Source organism: Erpetoichthys calabaricus, chromosome 17, assembly GCF_900747795.2.
Source record: "Erpetoichthys calabaricus chromosome 17, fErpCal1.3, whole genome shotgun sequence".
Lineage (NCBI taxonomy): Eukaryota > Metazoa > Chordata > Cladistia > Polypteriformes > Polypteridae > Erpetoichthys > Erpetoichthys calabaricus.
The window spans coordinates 48,537,908-48,562,621 of NC_041410.2; the positions used below are offsets into that span (position 1 = coordinate 48,537,908).

Consider the following 24,714-nt stretch of genomic DNA (forward strand, 5'->3'; position numbering starts at 1 on the left):
TAAACATCTACACATTTTTATTGTATAAACAGAAGTTCGAAATAATAAAACGCTGACAAAATGTACAAATACAGCAAAAAGCCCTGCGTTTCCTTGTCCAGCCCTGCGATTTTGCTAAGCGACGCGCGCACGAAATACTAGTGGTCGCGCACGTCGCTTCTCCTGGAGCGCGCACGCCTGCTCGTCGCCGCGTGTGCTGAGTCTCGTCTCTTTCCTTGATTTTTGCAGGCAAGTGCGGCAGTGTCAGGGAACGAAGCGGAGCAGAGTAGCGCAGCCGGGGAGATGCAGACCCTCACTCCGCAGGTGTACTGGGCCCAGAGACACGAAGACATCTACCTGCGCGTGGAACTGAGCGATGTGAAGGTGAGTGGTACGTCGATGTCCCGCCTGCGTTTATACTGGGTGACGAGAATGGGGTCGCTTCTGGAATGTTCCACTTTTGAATACCGCAGTGCACCAAAGCCTGCTTCCGCGTTTCCCAGAGAGGGTCTTGGACACGGAATGATCACTGGATGAAAGCATACTAGCCTCAATAAATGACGTCCCGATACAGAAAATCGCAGTAGCTATTACAAGTAAGGTGCCCCGAAGGTTTTCTGTATCTTCAGATCACGTAGGTGGATAACAAGTTACTGGAGTAAGTTGGCTTTCTCAGTGGTCATTTTTGTTATGATGGACCCATATGAGTTTTGAAGGCGATCACCACCAGAGACGAGACATCCTGAAGACAACCATGTAAGCTCCTTTATTATGTGGATGCAGGTAATAAAATGTTAGTGCCAGCCTCTCAGTCAGCCTACTGGGAAGGGGAGGCTGCCTTGCAACTGGAGATAACATGGGGAGTAGTCGATGACCCACAGATACCCAGAACAGAGAGACACACAAATAGAGGAAGGTGCTGCCTAATTTGTTGACACTTAAATGTTTACAGTTTCCTTTTTGACAGCACTGTAAGGCCTAGATCAGTTCCGCAGTTGGTAAATTGTGTCAGCCACAGAATGCTTAATGAGGACTTTAGAAACCGTTGGTGTTTTGGAAAGAAAAAAAATTGCATTTCTAGCAGGGGTGGATTCACTGTTGACCTGTCTCCATTCTAGTTTTGATTGACCTCACAGCCTCTGCCTATCATATTTACCTTTTTTCTTTTGCAGGACACTGAGGTCACCCTGAAAGACAATATCTTGCGCTTCCGAGGTTGGTCATATCTCAGTTGTTCAACTCTCTCTTGTCAATGCTGCCTTTCTCACTTGTTACTTCTTTCTAGCCCAGGGACATGGAGCTAAAGGGGAGAATGAATACCAGTTTTCCTTGGAGTTCTTGGACCTTGTCCGGGATAAGGTATGGGGACACTTCAGTTCTTTTTTTGTGGCTGGTGGTGACAAGGAATTTTGGCTAAAAGTTGGGGTTTTTTTTGTTTTTTTTTTTTCAGCCAGTGTGCAAAACAACTGAACGACAAGTGAACATTACGGTCAAAAAAGTAGAGCCATGCTGGTGGGAAAGGCTGACCAAGCAAGAACGCAAGCCCCTTTTTCTGTCCCCAGATTTTGATCGTTGGCAGGAGGAGTCGGATGCGGAGATGGAGCTCCGAGCTCAGGTAGATTAGTTTCAGGTGCTTGTACCCGGGAGTCTTCACAGTGCTCCATAGACCAACTGTTACCCCAACCTAAATCTCCTATGGGCAGCGGCACACACTTTTTTAATATGTTGTACTCAACCAAAAACTATTTTTCTCCATTTACTCCTGGTAGGAAGAAAAAATCAGCAAGCTGAGAGTGGAATCGAGGGTCCCACGAGATCGTAAGTGACAGTCCTTTCTTGTTTTGGCATGGCGTGTAAGCTCCCCTCCTTTTCTGGCCTCACTGCTCCTCCTCTCCCACCAGCCCTAAGGACACTGAAGCGTGGCTACCTTTTTATGTACAATCTGGTGCAGTTTCTTGGCTTCTCCTGGATATTTGTCAATATGACTGTTCGCCTGTTTATTTTGGGCCAAGGTAAGCTGGATGCGATTGTAGTGTTGTTTGAAGTTGTTACCTTCATTACCACAACATCATCACTCACCCACTCACTCCTCTCCACTACAGATTCTTTCTACGACACTTTTCACACAATGGCAGACATGATGTACTTCTGTCAGATTTTAGCGGCTGCTGAGATCGTCCATGCTTCTATAGGCCTTGTGAAAACTGTGCTGATCCCGACAGTGATTCAGGTACATATTGGATGGGAGCTGGCACTGGATATCCTGCCAAGCAAAGGCACCTCAGATTGTTAACCTGTTCTTGTCTTGCAGGTTCTTGGAAGGAACGTCATCCTCTTCGTCATCTTTGGCAGCTTGGTGGACATGCAGAATAAAGCTGTGGTTTTCTTTGTCTTTTACTTTTGGAGTGCAATCGAAATCTTCAGGTGGGTATTTACAGCTGCTATGAGGCTAAAGTGATAGTAAGCAGTTTATAACGAGATGGGTGTCCGTTCTCTGTGTAGGTACCCATACTACATGCTGTCCTGCATCGACTCAGAATGGAAGCTGCTGACATGGCTGAGATACACCATCTGGATTCCTCTTTATCCCCTCGGTGTCCTAGCTGAAGGTAGGTTACAAACGACCAGCTCTGACTATTTTGATATTAATGTTACCACTGCAATACGCCTGAGTCCCACCTTTTGTCTTGACACCACAGCTATGGCCGTGATCCAGTCCCTTCCTATATTCACCGAAACTGGCCTCTACAGCATTGATATCCCCTGGCCGCTGTCTTTCTCAATCAGCTTCTCCTATGTGCTACAAATCTACCTGGTGCTGATGCTTCTGGGTAAGTACTGCTTGGACTACCTAGGTTAAAAGGCAACTCTAATTTGGTTTAGCATGTCAGTGTGCCATGTAATGGCTTTTTGTTTAGTGTTGCCAAGATATGCACCAGCTCCCTGTAACCCTGAAATGGTTGAGCAGATTAGAAAATCCACAGATAGTTTTGTCATTTGTTTGTGAATTCCTCCTTTCTCTTTTCTTTCCGCTCTTCAGGCCTTTTTGTTAACTTCCGTCACCTTTACAAACAGAGGAGGAGGAGAGGTTTACGTAACAAAAAGAAGAAGATGAATTAGCTGCTTACCCAAAAAGGGAACCAGCTGCCTTTGCACAGATACGCTCCCTTGTGTGCCCTTGCCATCCTCTGCTCTCGTCTGTTGCTGCCTTTAATATATATATATTTTTTTTAAAGAAAAGGCAGCACCCAAAGTCAGCTTTTCTTGTTTGGGTGCTAGTGGTGAATTGGACTTGCGTGTCAGGAAGACACATTGGTGTCCACCTTATTGTCTTAATGGTTTAAATTCAGGAAAAGTTGGTTGTGTGTGTGTTTCAGTGGCTAGGCATGTTGGACCAAGATATCGTGAGCCAGGCTAGCCATGCTGTCCCAGTTCCTTTATCTCTGCCTCTGTTGGCAGTGGATGTGTGAGCACTTGAGCACAGGAGGATGTTTCCAGCCTTTCGAATGTGAAGCATGAGTTTGCATCTTTAGCTATAACAGGTGTGAGCAGCAGAAATAAAATCTCAGGGAAGTTAGTAAAGGGTGTATTCAGAATGGAGGTGAGGCCTCAAGATTGTGAATTGTAATAAAACAAATAAAAAAGTAAAAAAAAAAACAAACTTGATTGTTATCTCAGTTTATTACGATTTTTGGTGCTTCTTCTTTGGGGAAAGGCTGGTACTTCAGACCTGGTTTGCTTCTCTGCCTTTCCTACACTCTTAAAACTATGGTTTTTAAATGCCATTTTATGGTTCTTTACTGGGTTGTGTGGTTCCTCGGAGCTCCATTGCTTGATAAAGCAGCATTTCATTCTGGGAAGAGTTCTTTGCATGTGAAGTTGTTTTTTTTTTGTGCTTTGAATAACTTCCTAATATATAGAAAAAAAATCTTTTAATGTATCATAGACTAACTAGCAGGACACTAACAAATTAAGAAAACCTGGACTTCGCATGTTATTGTTATAGTGCTAATGTATGCAGCAAGAGTCCTTTTAAAATCATGGTCCATTGGTATTTTACAAATCTGTTATCATCTATTCCTGGTTATTTACTGTATGGAGCCTATTATAGATCTAAATAAATAAAGGTTCTATCTGGAACTTTCATTTGGATGGGCCTCTTGGGAACCAAAAATGGTTCCCCATGGCATTGCTCTGAATTTCCATTCTGGCACATTCATTTTTAAGAGTGTAGTATGGAGGCTGGGTATGTGCATCTTGTATTGGATGCTTGGAGATTGTCAGTCAGGTAGCAAAACCTATAAAGAGGGAGAGATTTGTAACTCTTAATGTGAGATTAAGGAAGAACATCATTCTTACAATTCTAAAATATTGGGCAACTTTTAGCTACTCCTTTTCTCGAAGGCAAAGGAGGCACTCCTAACATTTTCTGCTAAGCATTGATCAGGAGGATTTGTATTTGATCATTTCCAGGAGCTTATACAAGCCCTGTTTTCTGCAGAACTAAAAATCTAGAAGAAGGCATCAGAAAGATCGTGGAGTTTTTCCAGACTTTACCATAAACCCTTGTTCTGTTACGGCTGACCTTTTAACAGAATGATGGACTGGCACCAGACAAACCACCAACACAGTTACCGCCAGAGTATTGTGCTTACGTTGTAGCTGCCATACTGCACATTTTTGATGAGAAATCTCTCTATTATAAAAGGAAATCCTGGGACGAGACATTCTCAGAGATAATTTCAACTCCTGCGAGAGAGAATTTCAGGGCCCGCGAGACAAGACTTTTTGCCAAGAGATTTTGACAAGTCCCTCTCTCCTCTCAAACATTTACCACCACACCCATGGTCCAATCACTTCTCATTCGTGTGAATGCTATTGTCAGATACAGTTCCTGCGCTCTCAGCTCCAAGCAGGGTTGGAAATAAAAGACAAAGAGTAGAAGACAATAGAATGTTGTAAAGAGGTTCAAAAATGTTGGCGCAATACACATGAAGAGCAGGTTAGAGATAATGAAAGTACTAAAATTTGAAAGTCTCAAAAAACGGATAGGAAAGATCGCATTAGCACTAACAAACGGAAATTATTACTCGATGAAATAACGGAACAGTGAAAAGAGAGCTAATATATGGAGATAGGTGTGCCAGAGGCTTCAGGCAGGGGTGGCTGGAGTAGGTGGTCAGCCATAAACGATACAGAAGGATGGCCAGCTGACTATTCACAGTTGTTAATTTTCCTGTTGTTCTTGCTATCGTGGTTTTTTTTTGGTTTTCCAGTGTTCACTGTTATGTTAGCAATGAAAGTTGATATTTCAGTCCAACAATTTTCTTGCACAGTATTCATAATATTGAGGTGAAAACCTTGGCAATACATTAAACCAATAAACAGTTTCAGCTTCTTGCGCTCCAGAATATTTGTCACCTATAGCTGGAGTGCAAATGTACGCCCTTTAGTGAGTAGTCACCCTATCCCAGAATGGTTCTTGCTTTTCCTAAGCTGGCAGGCTATTTAATGAATTCTGCAATTTCCATGGGGGTATCAGCAGATTTGGTTACAGCTGCGATGAAACCTAAGCAGCCATCTGTTAAGCCTGATTGCCTGCATCTCCAGTTTTAACCTGTATGCTTAGAGGTGAAATTACAGACCTTAATATTCTTAACATTTTTGAAAATCAGTATTTTTCTAAGCAGGAGTATGGCAACCTTACAGCACACAGAACTAGAGTTTGCATATGGATTACACTAGCAGTAGCCACAAGAAAAGGATTCAAATCTTTCCATCCGTCTGTCACTGTGAGGCTGTGTTTCTGTGACAGATACCTGGGTAGCTGAAGCCTACTCCATGACTATCAGTCCCATGCTACAAAAAGCAACTGGATAGCAGCAGCAAAGCTGATGTCACATCTCTTGACTTCTTGCCATGGGTGTGTCAGTTTTGCAGATTGCACTTGCTGATCTCATTGCTGGACCATGACAATTTAAACTGAAAAACGCTGGCCATGTCACATTTAGTGACCGTGTGCCTCTTTCTACCACAGTCTTGGCTGCCCCTTTATCTGATTGCCAGTAAGGTGCTGCCCTGTACAAAGGGTTAACAGGTATGGCGAGTTCAGCCACAATCTCAACCTTACAGTATTTTTCTTTTTTCTATTCTGTTGTGGTATGTAAAACATGAGAAATCAGACAGAGAAGCTTCTGCTCTGTTGGTGACTAGGGGGCTTTGCCCCCTGCTCGCTTCGCTCGCCAACCCCTGGTGTTGGGTAACCCGAAATACATTGACGTATGTATGAGATATATTGGAGTGTAAAGGTGTAGATGACGAACAAAGGAAGTAAAGAACCCATAGCATGGCACATTAGAAAGATTTATTGGAATATTTCTTTATACACAACATTTGTAGTAAAGATGGTGTGTTGTCCTTGAATGAGTTTTCCTTGGTATGGAGTATCTACAACTTTAACTTTAATGTTAGATGAACGCCGAACTCTTGAGAAGGCTACATAAAATTGTCCATGTCCAAGTACAGGCTCAGAGAGGTATATGCCAACTCTGTCCATGGTTTGTCCTTGGGATTTGTTGATTGTCATGGCAAATGCAGGTTTAATGGGAAATTGGCATCGTTTAAGTGTAAAAGGTAATTCCAGGTCAGAACTTGGAAGGTCAGCTGTAGGAATCAAAACAGTATTGTTAGAATGTGATCCTGTAAGTACTTTTGTAGACTTAGCTAATGGGTGACTTCATTATGACTTCAGCGACGTTTCTCATTATCAGCTCTGTGTATTGCTTGTTTTCAGGAAGGGTCATTCGTTGATAGATTGCGACATCTGGATCCAACATGTAGATTTGTGCATAGTTGCGTTCATGATATGGTTCAGGGTGCACTGTTCCAATCTGATGTAATACTTGTCCACATACGCGAAAGCAGTATGAGCCATTGCCAGCTGCTGGCCTGATATTCACCCCGGTAGATGCAAAAGCAAATGAACTATTGTAGGATCCAATGCAGTCCATAAAGTTTTTACTTTCGGGTACATTGTTAGTTAGAAACATCCGTAGATATTCAGGAAAGTCATCTAAAGGAGGCAGTCTAACCTGACCCTTTTGACAACAACGTGTAAACTCATTAGTTGTATTTCCAGTTGTTTCTTCAGGGAAGTTAAGTAAATGACAATGACAGCAAGTGATATTCATTAATCCTAATGAATGTTCATTAATAGTGGACTCATTACAGAATGCGTTGTCAGCTAATTGGTGGAATTGTTTAGCGGCTGTTTGTCGTTCCTTTCTTTGCAGTTTATGTATTGCCTCTGCTGTTTGAGAGTCACGTTGTAGGCGCCTGCGTTCATTAATTGTATTCAGGCGGGCTCGTTTCTGTATGTCTGTCAGTTGAGATGTTTTGTTTTGGAGCCGTGACTCCATTGGTTGTGTTGTTTGAGAAGCGCGTTGTAGGCGCCTGCGTTCATTGATTTTATCCAGGCGGGCTCGTTTGTGTATCTCCGTCAGTTGTGGTGTTTCGTTTTGAACCCGTGCCTGCTTTGCTTCCGCAGTTTCAGATGCGCGTTGTAGGTGTCTATGTTCATTGTATTTGTCCATGTGGGCTCGTTTTTGTAGCTCCGTTAGTCGAGCTGTTTGGTTTTGGAGCCGAGACAGTTTTGCTTCCTCGGTTTCAGACGCGTGTTGTAGGTGCCTATGTTTATTTTTTTTATCCGTGCGGGCTCGTTTTTGTAGCTCCGTTAGTTGAGCTGGATTGTTTTGGAGCCATGACCATGACTCCATTAGTTATCCGTTGTCTACCGTTAGTAATATGGATAATTGCACTTACTGTTGATACGGAGCGTTTTCTGTGGTTGTACTGTTAATAATGCATCACTGTAATGTGATTCACATATGCCTATATGGTTTGGACGTGTGAGGATGCCGAACGTTTAATACGGAGAGTTCGTTTATTCTTATTACCCGGACCATGCTGTGTAGTGTGGACGTTTAGTTCAGAAGCGCGTTGTAGGCGCCTTTCGTACTATCTTTGTGGACCTTTGCGGACTCTGTAGTGTCTTCCGTTTGACTCTGGGGTGCAGTGCAGAATCCTCTTTTCTGTGTGGCGTTAGTTGAGCTATTTCGTTTTTGAGACGTGACTCCTTCGTTAGTTGAGCTCTTTCGTTTTTGAGCTGCGACTCCTTCGTTCGCGGTGGATCAGACTTCGCTTGCGGTTTATGAGACGCGTGCTGTAGGCGCCTGTGCACTATGTCTCCTGCGTCCATCGCCATGTACCTGGGTCCGTGCCTTCCGGTTTACCATTCTCAGTAATATGGATGTCCAAAGCCTCCTTGTTTCTTTTCCCTCATCACTGCATTATTGACTTCTGGATGAGCGTTCATTGGTTATCAGCATCCCTGCACACAGAGCCCACCCCGGTGAGTACAGAAAAGAAAAAAAAAAATTGAACCCGTTTGATTTTGCTGTCTCAGATTAGATGTAGTGAGTTGCTAGGCATGTCACATTATGCCACTGGCCTCATGGGAGCATGACACCAGCTGCCTCTGACTTGTAAATGTAAATGAATTTACAACTAATAATTGCTGGAAAAGTCATCAAATGTGACATGGCCATAACTGGACACTTTACTGACAGTGTTTGGCCAGGTGCTCTGATCCTGCACCCTTTTTTATGCCATGTGCAGACACAAGTTCAACAGGTCTGCACTGCACTGCTGTTAGGACTAGGATCGTACCAAAGGAGACTCCTTTAGCTCAAGAAAAGGGTATAGGAAGCCAGAAATCTATGTGCTCCCCGATACCCTAGGGAAAATGGGATTTTCTTTTAATAAAAAAAAAAAAGAAAATTTATTTAATTTTGATAAACTACTATTTACAAATTGGCCAAGCCAGTCTTTAAATCCTGTCCCCACTGCTTCCCGAAAAGTCTGTGGGAAGTGGCATGATGTTTTGGTGAAAAGCTGCATACTGGGAGTCTCCAGTGCTGGCTAATTTCAGTTGTTGGGCTGCATGAGAAAGCTGGAAGGCAGCATCTGGGTGGGCAGTGTCGGGCAGTAGTGTGCATTCTCTCTCCAGCAGCTCTGCCACGCCTTTCAGTAGTTCCAAGAATCCGAAAGCCAGGGCTGCCTTGCGTAAGCGATTCAGCTCCTGTGATGGTAACAAGAGTGTAAGATGTCTAGTCACTCTGGCATAGAAATAATATTGCCACAAACAGGACCTAGTACTCACCTTATAGAACGTCTGTGTTTTCTCTGGAAGCTTCCTAGCGTTCCTTAGGATTTTCTGCACATCAGTCTGTCAAGATACAAACAGTGACAGAAATTACCAGGGGCTTGCTGTCTGAAAGTCTTCTTCCTCCTCTTCATCTTTTACCACTTCTGTGTGGGGTTAATGTACTCGATCAGCTTTCTTCATATGGCTTCCCAAGTCAAACCATTTTTCTTCAAAGCTTCTTTTATTTTAACCACCCACCTAATCTTCAGCCTCTCCCGCTTTCTCTTCCCCTGTACTTCTGTTTCCATCACACTTTTGCCCACATATTCATTGACTCTCCCCATGACATGTCCACACAAATTTAACCTGCCTTTCTGTATCTTCTTAGATATCTCTTCAACCTTTGTTGTGCCTCTGATTATCAAATTTCTTATTCATGTTCTTTTTTGTAACTCCACACAAATTGATTGCGATGTTTTCATTTCTGCCACATCCCACTTCTTCTCCTGCACTTCCCTTACTGCCCCCATTTCTCACCTCCATGCATCATCTCTGATCTCACCACTCTTAAAAACCTCACCTTTAACGTTCACACAATACTCCTAATAACTTCTTCCAAATGTTCCATCCACACTGCACTCTGTGAGTTATCTCTGCATCTAATTTTCCACCTCGGTCACAACTGATCCCACATAATTAAACTTATTCACGGTTTTCAATAGCTCTCCCTGTAGACTAACTTCTGAATCCTGATCATCATTAAACCTCAAATACTACTATTTTCTTCCTATTAATCTTTAATCTTCCAAAGCCCTTCTCCATTTTTACAACTTCCTCTCCACTTTCTCCTTTGTGGTGAAGCCTACACCTGGTGGTCTTTTATCCCAAGACTCAACACATCCATAACTAGGTCAAAGAAGTAAAGACTTAAAGGAGATTCCTGATGCAGACCTCCTCTAACTGGGATCTTGTCTGTTACCCCAACACTGCTTTTACCCCGAGTCCTCACTCCCTCATACGTATCCTAGACTATCCTCGCATGCTTCTCTGATACTCCCGTTTCCCTCATGCACCTCCAGACCTCTTGACATGGCACCCGATGATAACTCTTCTCCAAATTGATAAATACCATATGCAAACCTTTTTTTATTTTTCTTAATGCTTCTGTATACACTATCTTAAATCAAAGACTGCATCATCTGTTCCTCTCCCTGGGATAAAACCAAACTGCTCCTCCACTATGGTAGACTCACTCCTAAGCCTTCTCTTTATGACCCTTTCAACAGATATTCATTGTGTGACATCAGCTTCACCCCTCTATAGTTTCTATAGTCCTGAATATCTCCCTCCTCCTTGTACAGTAAATGGGTACAATCACACTGTTCCTCCACTCCTATGGTATTCTCTCCTGTTCATTTATTCTGCAGTAGATCCCACAACACATCTATTCCCTCTTCCCCTAAACTCTTGCACAGGCATTTCACCTGGTCCTGTTGTTTTCCTTCAAGTGATTCTTCAGAAAAGGAACAAATCAACCCTACTAAGAAGCCTCAAATCACTCAACTTTCCATCCCTTTCCATTTAACGCTGGTGTGAACCTGGGGTCTCCGAGTCAATAGGAGGCAGCTCATCCAGTTGACCTAAAGGGAATATCTCTCTCCCCTCTGGAAAAAGTGGGTCTCCGACTTCTAAACTGCAACTGTGGGAGTATCATATTACACAGCTGCAGGCTCCCTGAAAAATGGCTGTTTCCTTCCCCTCTGTTTTACATTATCTTCACACAGGGAGTTTTGTCGTGAACCCAGCACCATAGAGTCAGTTAGTAGCAGCTCATCCAGCTGAGTTCAAGTGCCACTTACTGAGTTGGAGGCTCTGTGTGTGAGGATGTGAAGAGGAATGGGAACCTGTGCAATGTCTCACCACTGGCACAAACAACCAATAATACCACCTTAGTGCTGACCACACTACATCACCTTTACCTGTAACCCACTGGGTTTGATCCACACTGTTACATTCTGTGCGTAACTGCGTTTGTTTTTCGGCTGCAGAGGAAAAGGGCTTTTACTGTCATCATCAGCATATGGGTTTTCTTTAGCATCTAAAATGAAAAAGGAAGCTTTTGAAGCAGCGTGGCTTTAAATCCTGACATCCAATGAGAGAAGAGGGGCACATTGCACACATTCCCACAAAGCTGACACTCAGCTCCCTGTACCTGATATTGGCCCAAGTAATGCCACCTTGCCCAGCCAAGGGAGTGGCTGGGGTCCTGGTTCAAAAAGTGACATCATTAGGTTGGACTTCTTCTTGCTGTCAGCTTGTGAATACAGCATCCCATACCAGTCAGGCCTGGTAAGGAAAAAAAAGAAAGAAGACAGAAACTGTTCAGAATTTTATTTGAAACAATCGTGCTTGTCACATTACTGTATATGTGACTATATGCTGCACCACAGTGGCAGTAGTAAGGCAATATTATTCTTGTTCCTGATGAAACCTGAAACTCACTGTTGGACAGAAAACTTAATTCCACCATGCTCCATCCTGGGCATAATTTGTTCATTCTTTGTCACCGGGCATAGGCTAATCTTTACATAGCAAAACATAATGAGGAAGGCTACAACTTTCTGAATCCTAGAGATCCAGCGTTAAAAGGGGGATGCGTGAAACAGCTACTGTGGCAGAATCACAGATAATTTTAATGATGGTTATAGGGCAGTGTAGCCCCAGGCAAGTCACAGTGCTCAAGCTAACTCCAGCCTAATGTCAAAATTGTCCACACTTTGCACCTGAACATGGAAGTGGACCTTGGATCAATGAAAGAACGAAACCTGGTCCGATGAATCCTGGTTTCTGTTGCAGCATGTGGACAGTCAGGTACATATGTCAGGTACATATGCGTCATTTACCTGGGGAAGAGATGGCATCAGGCTGCTCTATAGGAAGAACACATGCCGGTGGAGGGAGTGCGATGCTTTGGGCTGGGCATTCATATGGATGTTAATTTGACGTGTACCACCTGCCTGAACATTGCTGCAGACCAGGTACACCACTTCATGGAAAACAGTACTCCCTGATGTAGCTGCCATTTTTCAGGTGGATGGTGTGCCCTGCCACACTGCACAAATTGTTTGGTAATGGTTGGAAGAACATGATGTAGAGCTTAAGGTGTTGCCCTGGCCTCTAAATCCCAAACATCTTAATCTAATTCAGCATGCCCGAGATGTATTGGAACAACATATCCAATCTGCTGCAGCTCCACATCACAACTTACAGAAGCTAGATAAGCTGCTGCTGATATCCTGGTGCCTCTTACAGAGTCCATGATTCAACAGATTTTAGAGGTACATGGAAGAGCAACAGGATATTAGGCAGGTGGTTGTAATGTTCTGGCTCATCCGTGTATATACATTCACACAAAATAAAAGCACTACTTTCTTTGGCAGCGCCTGCAGCAACCTCCAACTCCCTCTTCTGCTCTTAATGGGTCACCTTGTCAGCCAGATAGATGTGGCAACCCAAGTCATGAATTGCTAACACCAGTCCTCCCCAATGTGTGAATTATAAATTAGAACACTGGAAGGATCTATCTTACTAAACCACAGTTAATTTATGCACGGCGGACGCACCGAGGTGCATGCGCACTGCGGCCTTGGCGCCCGCCCCAGAGTCCAGAGTCAAACGCATGCATGTGCACTGCGGCCTTTGCGCCCACCCCAGAATCCAGAGTCAAACGCAGCGGCATCCCAAAATGCGGCGGCGCCCGCCCCAGAGTCAAACGCAGCAGCTTCCCAGAGTCAGTAGGGGGCGCCCAAAACCAAATAACACAACGTGCTGCGCCGTGGCACCCGCCCCAGAGTCAAACGCTGCGGCTTCCCAAAACGCGGCGGCTTCCCAGAGTCAGTAGGTGGCGCCCAAACAACATGGATAAAAACAATGAACAAAAGCGCCCACACAAAGAAACAGCTTTAGTTCAAATGGGGTTATTGAATTAAATGGAAACTTTACCATGCCTACGACCTGTGAACTAAACCTCAGGTAAAGCGTGCACGCCAGGTTGTACAGCTGCCCGGACGCGACCGGCCACACCACCGCATATACGACGATACAGCCATAAAAAAAAACAAAAACGAGACTGCATGAAGAAAAACAATAACAGAAGCGCGTTGAAATGAACTGTCCCAGGACGCACCCACCCTCCATGATATTTCATCACGCACCGGCTTCCCCCCTGGGAATGGCCCATACTACTTTCGCGTGTGTTGACAAATATTGCATCGGATTGGAACAGTGCACCCTGAGCCAAATCACCACCGCAAATGTGCCCAAATGTACGTGTTACATCTAGATGACGCAGTATATCAACCACAGAGCTAATAATGAGAAACGTAGCTGAAGTCATAAACAATTACCCATTAGCAAACTCTATAAAAATGCTACATCAGGTTGAAAAAGAAGCCAATACAAAAGCAGAGGCGGACGGTGTGGCACCAACTACAATTGTCTTAGTGCTAATAAAGGACAAAGGACAGGATCCGAGACGATACAATGTTCCCATCGTTAATGAAGTGGCAATTGTGTTTCAAAGTGATAACGGTGAGCCTCCGTTTCACCGCGATATTGTCATGCATTTACGTCCTGATGGAAACAAGGCGCCTACAACACGCTTCTGAAACACCACAACCACATGTGTCCCAGCTCCAAAAAGAAACCGCTTTAGTACAAATATGTTTATTTAATTAAATGACATTTCCCAGGACGCACCCACCCTCCATGAGGTGATTGCCATTCTTGGATTTGCAATTCTTTCGAGAATCGCTGGCTTTCTGGTTTTAACAAGAACAGGCCATTAAGCCCAAGAAAGCTCACCATTCCTGTTTACCTATTTTCTCCAAAATAATGTGTTTTGAAGATCCCCAAGGTTTCTACTGTCCACCATGCTACTTGGCAATTAATTCCATGTGTCTATGGTTCTTTGTGTGAGAAAAACCTAATGTTTCTGTGACATTTACCCTTAACAAGTTTTCATCTCTGTGCCCAAGTTCTTGTTGAAGAGCTCATCTGAAGGTAGCAGTCTTGACCTACTGTACTAATTCCTTCCATAATTTTAAAAACTTCAAATCATGTCACATCTTTATCTCTGTTTGCTTGAAACAGAAAAAGTTCAACTCAGCTAAATTTTCTTCATAACTCATACCCTGTAGTGCTGGAATCAGAATCAGGCTGTTTGCTCTTCTTTGGACTTTTCCTAGCATTGCTGTGTCTTTCTTGTAGTCCAGAGACCAAAACTGCACAGAGCACACCAGGTGCGGCCTCACTAGAATGCTATAAAGCTCAAGCCTAACCTCCTTTCACTTGTACTCTACACAGCGTGCTGCAGTATATAACCCTACATTCTGTTAGGCCTCTTAATGGCATTTGAACACTACGTAAGTAAGCCCCTTGCGTACCATATCTGCTACATCTGTCATGTTGCCATCATATTTATCCTTTGTTTCATTACTGAATCTGTGTGTCAGCATATGACCGCAAAAAAGACCAAGTGCCTCTTTCATGGTTACCCTTACCCCAGCTGCACCATGGCCACCATACCCTCTACTTTAAGGCTGCCATGTAGCAGGACACAGAAATTGGGACTCTTCCCAGCTATCTGATTGGCTGAGCTGTCATCCTCGGTGTCTTCAGTAATGCCAGTGCCCACCTCATCTCCCTCTGCAACAAAACACAACATAATCAGCTGGCCTCCCAGAACAGAGTACATCACCACTTTCTTTCCAGTAGTGTAGAAAATCCCCTTTACCACTGCTTACCCTTGTTTACAGCAATGGGCAGTACTAGGTGCCTGGACAGAACTGGTGGGCTGGAAATGTCAGCTATCTCTACAAATCCTACGATGTCCAGCTCTGTTAAAAAGAAACAAATAAATGAATGAAGTTTTATGGTTGACCAGAAAAGATAAAAACCACAAGGTGGGAAAGGGGAAGGGAGGGAGAGAGAGAGAGAGAGAGAGAGACAACCTAGGCAAAGGCTGACCTGAACTGACATTCTTCTGGATAGGGTCCACGTCCTCATCAGTGACCACAGGCTCTGGTCTCGGGAATACTTGCACATCTGATGCCAGGTGGCCACACCTTAGGACTGCATGGAAAGGGGAGTACGCCTGGTCAATTAACTTGCTGGATACACACACACACAAAAAAGAAAACGTATGAGTGTCCTGGCATAGTTCTGCTTCTGTGACCCAATCCAAATCATACTGACCCAAACATGGACTGGACATTCTTCAAGCACAGTGGCCCTTCAACTGTGAAAATATGGCCCTCGTTGCCATTTAAGGTGATCAGTTGTTCCAGGAGGTCCAGAGCATCTGTACTTTGTAGCTGAAGAAAAAGATAGACACGGGGTCAGTGTGTACCCCAGTGGTCCAAAGCCCCACCCCAGCAAGTGTGGTGACTACCTCTTCTTGGCTGGCGATGCACATAATGTACAACTTGGATGGGAAGGGGAAGGGAAGGGGAAACTTCTTATCATCGCCACGCTGCCTTAGAGTGGCCAGTGAGTGTCTCAGCGAGCCTCGACCAATCCCCAAAGCACCATCTGTAACTAGAACAATCTACACAAAACAAGTGTGATCAACAATTAAGCACTGCTCTCCCTCCACTTCTCCCACTGGCCCTGGTGATCGGTACAGACAGGCTGTACTATGGCTTACCTGGCAGGGGCAGGATACACCCCACTCCTGCTGGACAATGTTGTTCACACCCTGTAAAGCTGCTTCCAAACAAGTCTTATCGTAATCCTCCATGCTGCTCAGGGCTTCCTACACCAAAGGGAAAGGTAAGTGTGAATGCTGTGGTCAAACATACAGAAACAGACAACAAGATTCTCTCTGAAAGGGAGGAATGACTAGATAAGAATTCACCTGCAGTGTGTTGTAGTCTCGCGTGAAGGGGACCATAAGCTCCCACAGAGATGAGAAAGCCACCAGCGCTGTGAACTCCAGTTTGTAGTTTGTTGCCATGTGTTCAAACAGCATGGTCAGGCCATGAGCAGCCAGATTCTTGCGCTGATACTCCTCAACCCCATCCAAGGACACCGGGCGAGTCATGGACAGGGACACATCCATCAGTACCACTGTCGGCATGGCTGCGGCCTGAAGAAGAAAGACAAATCTCATTAAACAAACATTTTAATGTTCTGGTTTGTGCCCAATGGGACAGAAATGGACAAGAAGCCAGACTACCTTTATGTAATTAATAATCATAACAGTAAAATACATTTGTATAGCGTTTTTCTAGCCTAATCAAAGTGCTTCACATAGACAATGGGAAAAAGCCACCAACATGCAGCATCCACTCCGATGATGGCAACCATTTATGCGCCAGTACGCTCACCAAACATTAGCTATTAGGTGGTGATGGGTTGAGAGAGACAGCCAATCAGAGACGGGGGATACTTCAGGGTAACAGAAAACCCAGGCCATGGTGGGCAATTTAGCCAGGACATTGGGAAACGCCCTACTCTTTTTTGAAAGATGCCCAGGGACGCTACTTTGGTCATTTACTTACATTCGGTTTTGGCACAATTAATGAATGGCCTTAAATTGAAATGTAATACACTCGGAGTAGCTGCTAAGCAAAATACAACAAGCTTCCTTTGTTTTATCCTATGATATGCAATCAACGGACACGACTCAAAATGCATGCTTTTTAAACGGACACGAACCTGCTGTGCAGTGGTGGGAAACAATCGCTCATAATTTTATATTTGTATAATTATGACACGATCAAACCGCGCCAACATTAACTGCAACACGAGCATGCGCAGTGCACTGCAAAGTAGTTAACATGTTGAATTGCATTTATTTTCGACAGGAGTTATCTTCCATATAAAGTGAGCCACCTCTCCCGCGATCCCCAGTTCTGACCGGTCTTTTGGTCACACCTCTCTCTCTCACACACCCTTGCACAAACACTCACTCCAGGATTCTGCCAAATCCTCCGTCCACTCACACATGCAACTTTTGCTAAAATGCTAAGCATATCTCTGCCTACTTCTAACTGATGAACATTCTTCGTACACCCGAAAGCTGGACACGTCAGTTTGCCGTTTTCCGAACTACTGGCCAGTTCTCCGGCAGTTCCCTATGCAGTCAACTGAGAATCCTAAACGTACGAGTCTGCACACTGTTTGCACCTTGCACCCCATCCAACTGCAGAAAGACACTCTTTCCCATTACAACACATCACCTTGGGTCCGTCGGACTGTTAGGAATTCAATCAATCAATGATCGGCAGAATTCAGCGCCGCGCTTCAGGGCTGTGTTTTTCTTGTAGTCCGCGGCGCAACTTGTTCGAGCGGAAACAAGTTGTACCAAACTTTAGTTCCTACCGAGGGTCATCGAAATGCTGGCATTTTCAGTCGCATGCCGCGGTGTCGTGGGGGGCTTTTCTTTGAGGCCCGTGCTAGTATTTTGCTGTCCTGAGAGAAGCTGGTGTTATAACTGCAACATAATATAAACTATTATGGCATGGAAGTTAGGACTGAGTGAGAGTGTTCTATCGAAGTTGCTTGCATGTGGGTTGAGTTTGCCTACCACCACTAACTAATATGCATCGCGGTATCGGGACAAAAAAATTGGGTTTGCTTAATTTGAATATTGCTGTTTGCAGTGATTGTTTTATCGTTATGCACAACGCTACCATTATAAAAAAGGAGCAAATATGTTTAACTTGATAACGAAGTGTGATCATTTGTGTTAATATTCAGTAATTTTGAACTTTTCAAAGCTTCACCAGTTTCCTGCTTATTGCATTCAAATTAAGCTGTCGACAAAATAAAAAGGAAGTAAAAATACTAAGTCAAGTTTCCCAAAATATCAGGAACTATGTGTACATTTCAAAGCCGAAATGTGAAAGGAGATTCTTTTTGGCAGAGCTGATTCTAAGATGTGTGCTGTCCTAGGTAAAGTTATAAATGGCGCCCCTTTGCTTTGAGAGGAATCATCGCTGCCTGACCTGTATGGTGAGACACAGAGACTGGACTGGGGGCAGCAATGTATTTAGGAACTCGAATTTACAATTTGAGAAAGTCTTGTTATAGCAACCTCAGTTTACATGACAATGTCAGAAAAGTACGCTCTTGAGGGGTGCCATTCCAGAAAATAAGAAGAAAACGGGTTGTATTAGTATCTCTATTTATTGTTTTTAATATGTCTCAAAAATGTAAATTAAAAAGTAAACACTTCAATTATTGCTAAAATCGTAGTTTAATGTCTATAGTTAGCTATTTAAACCACCAGCAAATCTGTGCAATTTGCTGATGGTGACATTCTACATATACATGTCGTTTAAATGGATAACATAAACTGAAAACTTAGCATAATGACAACATTCAGTGAAATTGACAATATAATTATTTTCTTTAAATAAGAATCTTTACCCACAATTCCCGCTTACCGCATGCTAGTGTATGCAGAGAACGCAATCCACCTATCCAAAAAACGCACAGCTGCTTTAGCGTGCCCAGAGCGAATCGCACAGATGGTGGTGAGTAACAGAGCACAATATTTGCAAATTTTAACACACGTTTTAATGTCTGTCCATTTGGGAGACGATCGTAGTTTGGGTTAAATAAGCTTTTGGCAGTTCACTCATGAGCTACAGTCCTTTTGCCGTTTTGATCGTTTAATTTTACTTCTCCTCTTCTATGCAACAGTTTGACGATTATTATTATTGGCGTCATCATCATCATTGTCGTTGTAATTCGTGTTATTGTTGGACTGCGTAGGTTGTTAAGCACAAACATCTCTAGTATGCGAAAATAATATAAAACAATATAATCGGACATTTGCTTTGAGTGTTTAAATAAATGTCGCGTTGCCCAGGGTCTTTTCGGGCAACAGATTGTGCTGTGCAGAGAACAGACAGTGCAGGCGCTGCAAAGGCGCACAACAAAACATTTGTTTGTATTCCGATCCGGACATATTTTTCTAAACAAAATAAACGCAGGATTATCTAATGAGGTTGCAGTAATGCGCCCTGACCACTAGAACGCGTCCTAGGTGCTTGCCGAGACCGGCTATAGCCAGAAACGACAGTGCTCTTTGGTGTGAGCTGAACACATAAACTTTCCTAACTGACCGGACGTTCGACAAGAGCGCTTGAAGAGACGGAAGTGTTCTGAAGCTGATGCGCGAACACGTGGAGAGCCGTAACAATCACGCCTCAGTGCGCCTGCGCCAAATCAAATGGGCCACGCTATCTTCATAACAGGGAAGATGTGCGTACTTCTTAGAAATCCATAGAGGCATTCGACCCTGCTTGCCGTTTTCAGATAGGCCTAATCTCGGTTTATGAAGTACGTAATGGACGATTATTTGTGCCAAAATTAAATGCAATCCAACTTCTTAAATACGTTGAAATGTAATACATACATCGATCGACCATAACATTATGACCACTGACAGGTGAAGTGAGTAACATTGAGTATCTCGTTACAGTGGCACCTGGCAGTGAATGAGATATATGTTTTAGATGTGTTAGAAGTAGAAAACATTGACAAACCTAAGGATTTGAGTGATTGACAAGGACCAAATTGTGATGGCTAGGTGACAAGATCAGAGCATCTCCAAAATGGCAGGTCCTGTGGGATGTTCCCGGTCTGCAGTGGTCAAGGAAGGAGAACTGGTGAACCGGCGACATGGGCGGCGAGGGCTCTTTGATGACGAGGGGTCAAAGGCTGGACCCAATAGAAGTGCTACTGTAGCTGAGATTGCTGAAAATGTTAATGCTGGCTCAGACAGAAAGGTGTCAGAACACACAGTGCATCACAGTTTGTTGCGTATGGGACTGCTTAGCCGCAGACTGGTCAGCGTGTCCATGCTGACCTGTGTCCACCACCAAAGTGCTTACTGTACAGTGTGCAGGTCAGCATCAGAACTGGACCATGGAGCAATGGAAGAAAGTGGCCTGGTCTGATGAATCACGTTTTCTTTTACATCATGTGGATGGCCGGGTGAATGTGTATCACTTACCTGGGGAAGACATGACACCAAGATGCATTATGGGAAGAAGGCAAGCCAGTGGAGGCAGCGTGATGCTTTGGGCAATGTTCTGCTGGGAAACCTTGGGTCCTGGCGTTTATGTGGATGTTACTTTGGCACGCACCACCTACCTAAATATCGTTGCAGACCACGTACACCCCTTCATGATAATGGTATTCCCTGATGGCAGTATCCCTGCCACACAGCAAAAATGGTTGAAGAATGGTTTGAGGAACACAATAATGACTTTGAGGTGTTGACTTGGCCTCCAAATTCTCCACATGTCAGTCCAATCAAGCATCTGTGGGAAGTGCTGGAGGTCCCACCTCTCAACTTGTAAGACTTCAAGGATCTGCTTGGTGCCAGATACCACCACATACCTTCAGAGGTCTAGTGGAGCTCATGCCTCGACAGGTCAGGGCTGTTTTGGCAGCAAATAGGGACCTACTCGATATTAGGTGGGTGGTCATAATGTTATCGCTGATCGGTGTGTGTTAGTGTGCCATTTAGTTTTGGCACTGTTTAATTGTGTAATAATTAAAAACACATTGACCAAATGATTGATTGTTTCTCACTACAGCAAGCCATTTTCATGTCTGTTTAAAATGCAGTACAATGGCACAATACATTTTAATTCATGTCTGTAGATCGCATGTCATAACTAAAAGCAAAGCAGACATATTGCATTTTGCTTAGTGGCAGCTTTGTGTTTGTTTCATTTTGATTCAAGACCACAGTTTAATTATGCCAAAACTAAATGTAATTAAATGGGTAATTATCATTAAAATGTGGGGCAAAGGGTGTCAACGTGTTGTGGCAGATGGCCAAGGCCCTTACCTGGCAGGACACTTTAATAGGGGGGCACAGGACACTATCGCCCCTGGAGCACTAGGTGGCAGCCCCCCTGGGTTGTTATAGTACCCCAGATTTCCACAGGACACACTGGGACTTGGACTTTGTGGTCTCAGCCCTGTTCTGGAGGTGTCGCTAGGGGGTGCTGCAGGAATTGGCGAGCCCCCTTTATTCGGACTTTCACCACAATCCAGAGTACTACCAGATCATGCTAATGGGCCACCTGCATTCTCCCAGGTGCAGCATAAAAGGGACCACCTCACTTCATTCAGGGAGCCAGAGTCGGGAGGTGGAGGACGCAGCTTGCTGGAGGAGGAGTGGAAGTGGAAGAAGAAAGAAAGAGAGACAAGACAGAGAAAGAAAAGAATTGTGGTTTATTGTTCCTGATGCTGTACTATGCTGTAGGAAATGTGTGAAAAGTGTTTCCCACTGAAATAAAAGCCTTGTGTGTGGCAGAGACTTGTGCCTGTGTCTGCTTGTGTGGGGTTTTGGGTTTGGGGTGCTGGTGCTCCCCCTGGTGGCTACAGTGTAAACACAAATATAACAATATATGTGTTCGGATTCAGCGGGTTGGAAAATGGATGGATGGATGGATAAACATGAAGATACAAGCTGTAATACACATCTAAGATGGACATGAAGTCTACATAATCAATGGAGACGTCAGCGTTAAATTTTGCAGGGCACCATCTATTGTAATGCTTTTTGTTATGAATGTAGAAATAAAATGTATTGCATTTGTCATTCCAACAGATGGTCCAGCACAAACGTTTGGAGTAATAAAATGCATTGTGTAAGTGCTCAAGAGGACGGGCAGGCATCCCAGACAGGATGGAGGATGATTTCTTAGATGAATGGGAGGCCACAGTTAAAGGACAGTGGGAGCTGAGGCTCAACCCAGCCAGAAAGTTTTACATTCTTCATGCTGGCATGGAGAGAAGGATAATAAGTGGACTGGGTAAACATGAGTGCCGGGAGCAGTTAACTCCCTCACATGGCAGGTGGCTGTGTTCCTCCTGGCTAAACCCAGCTGAGACTCCTGCAGCTTGGCATGGGACTTGGAGTCCAGAAGTACAACCCTGCTGGAGTCTTTGGGCGCAACAAGGGGGTGCTGCTGGAGGAGGACTATCCTGGTTTCTATCTGACCCAGAAGTGCTCCAATCCTGGGATACTGGAAGCAGTCTTGGGTCCAGTTTAAAAAAAGCCCACAGCCTTACCTAAGTCAGAGTCGGGAGACAGCGGGCAACATTCAACTGGAAGTGGAAGGAGGAAGAGAATCTGCTTGTTTTGAGTAGTCTGGCTGACATTTAATTAGAAGAGTGTTGATTACAGATAGATAGATAGATAGATAGATAGATAGATAGATAGATAGATAGATAGATAGATAGATAGATAGATAGATAGACTTTATTTGTACTCAGGAAATTTGGCTTTTTACAGAAACTCTTTGAATAAATAAATACATAACTAGGTAGCTAAATAAGTAAATAAATATACACACATACTTTGCTCTGAGCACGCACTGGAATGACTATAAAGGAACATAAATTGAAAAGAAAAAAAAGTTGTTTTAGGTAATATTGTGTCTGGTTTGGGCTTGGTGGCACCCCCTTGTGGTTACAATTACTATAAATGTTTGTGATGAGCCATCTGTTGGAATAACTAATGCAATGCCGTCTCTGTTATATGCCATTTGGTATGGAATCCATAAAAGCAATGTTGATGTTGGTGATGTGCCATCTGTTGGAATGACAAATGCAATGCATTTTAATACTACAAATGTTTGTAATGTGCCATCTGTTGGAGTGACTAATGCAATGCCATCTCTGTTATATACCGTTTGGTATGGAATTCATAAAAGCAATGTTAATGCTGGTGATGTGCCATCTGTTGGCAAGACAAAGACATAGCAACCAAACAGACACACAAATACACAGATACATATCATTTTATTAAGGTGGATAACATGTCCACTCTGTCTATGGCCAAACAGCTCTACCTTTGACTCATCTGTCCAGAGTGCTTTGCTCCAGGAGGGCTGGTCTTTGCCTAGATGGTCAATGTCAAATTCTAGTCTTGCTCTAATGTTCTTTTACGTCACATGCAGGTCACATTTGTGCAATCTCTTTCTGATTGTAGATGACTGCACTTTTACACCAACTTTTACAAGAGTGACAGATTCTACAATGAAATTTTGGGGGACTTGGAGACTTCTTTTAGCATCAAACAGTCAGCTCTTGGTCTGAATTTGCTGGGCCGGCCAGTTCTGGACAAGTTAGTAGTTGTCTGAAATCTGCACTGCTTGTACAGGATTGTCCTTACAGTGGAATGACTGATTTCAGATAATTTGGTGATCTTTTTAAATCCCTTGCCAGACTCATAGGCATCCACAGCCTTCTTTCTGAGGGCCTGTTTTAATCTTGGTATGATGACACCACACATGTCAATAGCAATGAGGACACCAGAGACCCTCCGTATCTGTGATTTAAATAAGGCAGGGCCAACCTGCACACTCCCTAAGGAGGTTCTAACCGTTGGCAGCCAATCTGGAGCATCTGACTTTAATTTATCAATTCGAAGTGGTGATGAATGTATGTTTATAGGGTTCGCTTCCCGGGTCCTCCCTGCGTGGAGTTTGTATGTTCTCCCCGTGTCTGTGTGGGTTTCCTCCGGGTGCTCCAGTTTCCTCCCACAGTCCAAAGACATGCAGGTTAGGTGGATTGGCGATTCTAAATTGTCCCGTGTTTGTGTGTGTCCTGCGGTGGGTTGGCACCCTGTCTGGGATTGGTTCGTGCCCTGTCTTGGCTCCAGCAGACCCCCGTGACCCTGTGTTTGGATTCAGCAGGTTGGATAATGGATGGATGTGTCAAATCTGCATTTTCGTTCATTTACATTATGAGAATGAATACACCATGTCAGTTTGATGTGTCATTTGTTCAAGTATATTAAACTTTATCTGTAGGCAGTTTTCATGAAGATCTAATGCTTACCTGTTCAAACAGGATGAAAAAGTCAACTGTTTTCATGGGGTGTACTTACTTTTTCACACGACTGTTCAAAGTTCAATAGGAGTTGGACAGCTGTATTGAATCTGAGTGTTTTGTAAGTCAGGGTCAGTGTGGTTGAAGAAAAACGCCACCACATAGATTTTGCCACCCTGCACTCTTAAAAATGACGGTCCCAGAGCATTTATTTAGAGCGATGCCATACGGGAAACCATTTTTGGTTCCTAAAGAACTACATGAAGAATCCGGAAAGAATCTTTATTTATTTTGTACCGCGGTCGAGAAGTAGACACGAACACTCTGGAAAATAGTGACCCCAAGACCACCCTACCCCGCCACTGGAACCAGGTAAGAAATTAAAGCAGCATCTTCCAATTTATAATAGTAAACCTCAACCGTCATTGCACGTTCTTCTGATGTTTGTGCAACAGAACGTAAAAACCAACTGACTTCTCACACTGAGGAGATGCTATTAGGTCTGTGGTTACCTGAACAGATTTCTGTGTCCCAACAGATCGGGGAAAGTCGAAATGCATTCAGGAAGAATCGACGTTGGCTCGGACGACAGTTCCTCACATGCTACATTCACTCGTGAGGTAAATATTTCTTATTAAAATCCTCCTCCGTCAGTGGGT

At 43.9% G+C, this 24,714-nt stretch overlaps 2 protein-coding genes across 3 annotated transcripts; one reads left to right on the forward strand and one right to left on the reverse strand.

The window, feature by feature from the left end:
- Nucleotides 1-186: 186 nt before the first annotated feature.
- On the forward strand, nucleotides 187-3,640 carry hacd3 (3-hydroxyacyl-CoA dehydratase 3). The gene is made up of 11 exons (XM_028823296.2): nucleotides 187-363; nucleotides 1,152-1,194; nucleotides 1,265-1,338; nucleotides 1,430-1,594; nucleotides 1,749-1,797; nucleotides 1,881-1,991; nucleotides 2,082-2,209; nucleotides 2,291-2,403; nucleotides 2,482-2,588; nucleotides 2,679-2,810; nucleotides 3,020-3,640. The coding sequence occupies exons 1-11, from the start codon at nucleotides 283-285 to the stop codon at nucleotides 3,097-3,099; spliced, it is 1,083 nt and encodes a 360-aa protein (XP_028679129.1). The 5' UTR covers nucleotides 187-282; the 3' UTR covers nucleotides 3,100-3,640.
- A 5,160-nt stretch (nucleotides 3,641-8,800) lies between these two features.
- On the reverse strand, nucleotides 8,801-17,550 carry ints14 (integrator complex subunit 14). Of its 2 annotated transcripts, XM_028823219.2 has the most exons (12): nucleotides 17,428-17,550; nucleotides 16,101-16,331; nucleotides 15,891-15,998; nucleotides 15,636-15,791; nucleotides 15,440-15,558; nucleotides 15,212-15,354; nucleotides 14,989-15,081; nucleotides 14,746-14,890; nucleotides 11,397-11,530; nucleotides 11,164-11,282; nucleotides 9,200-9,265; nucleotides 8,801-9,118 (listed from the first exon to the last, which is right to left on the reverse strand). In XM_028823219.2, exons 2-12 carry the CDS (start codon nucleotides 16,320-16,322, stop codon nucleotides 8,867-8,869), a joined length of 1,557 nt encoding a protein of 518 aa, XP_028679052.1. In that variant the 5' UTR covers nucleotides 16,323-16,331; nucleotides 17,428-17,550; the 3' UTR covers nucleotides 8,801-8,866. The 2 variants fall into 2 exon arrangements, with proteins under 2 accessions (XP_028679052.1, XP_051776350.1); XM_051920390.1 differs by lacking the exon at nucleotides 15,636-15,791.
- Between the last annotated feature and the right edge of the window lie 7,164 nt (nucleotides 17,551-24,714).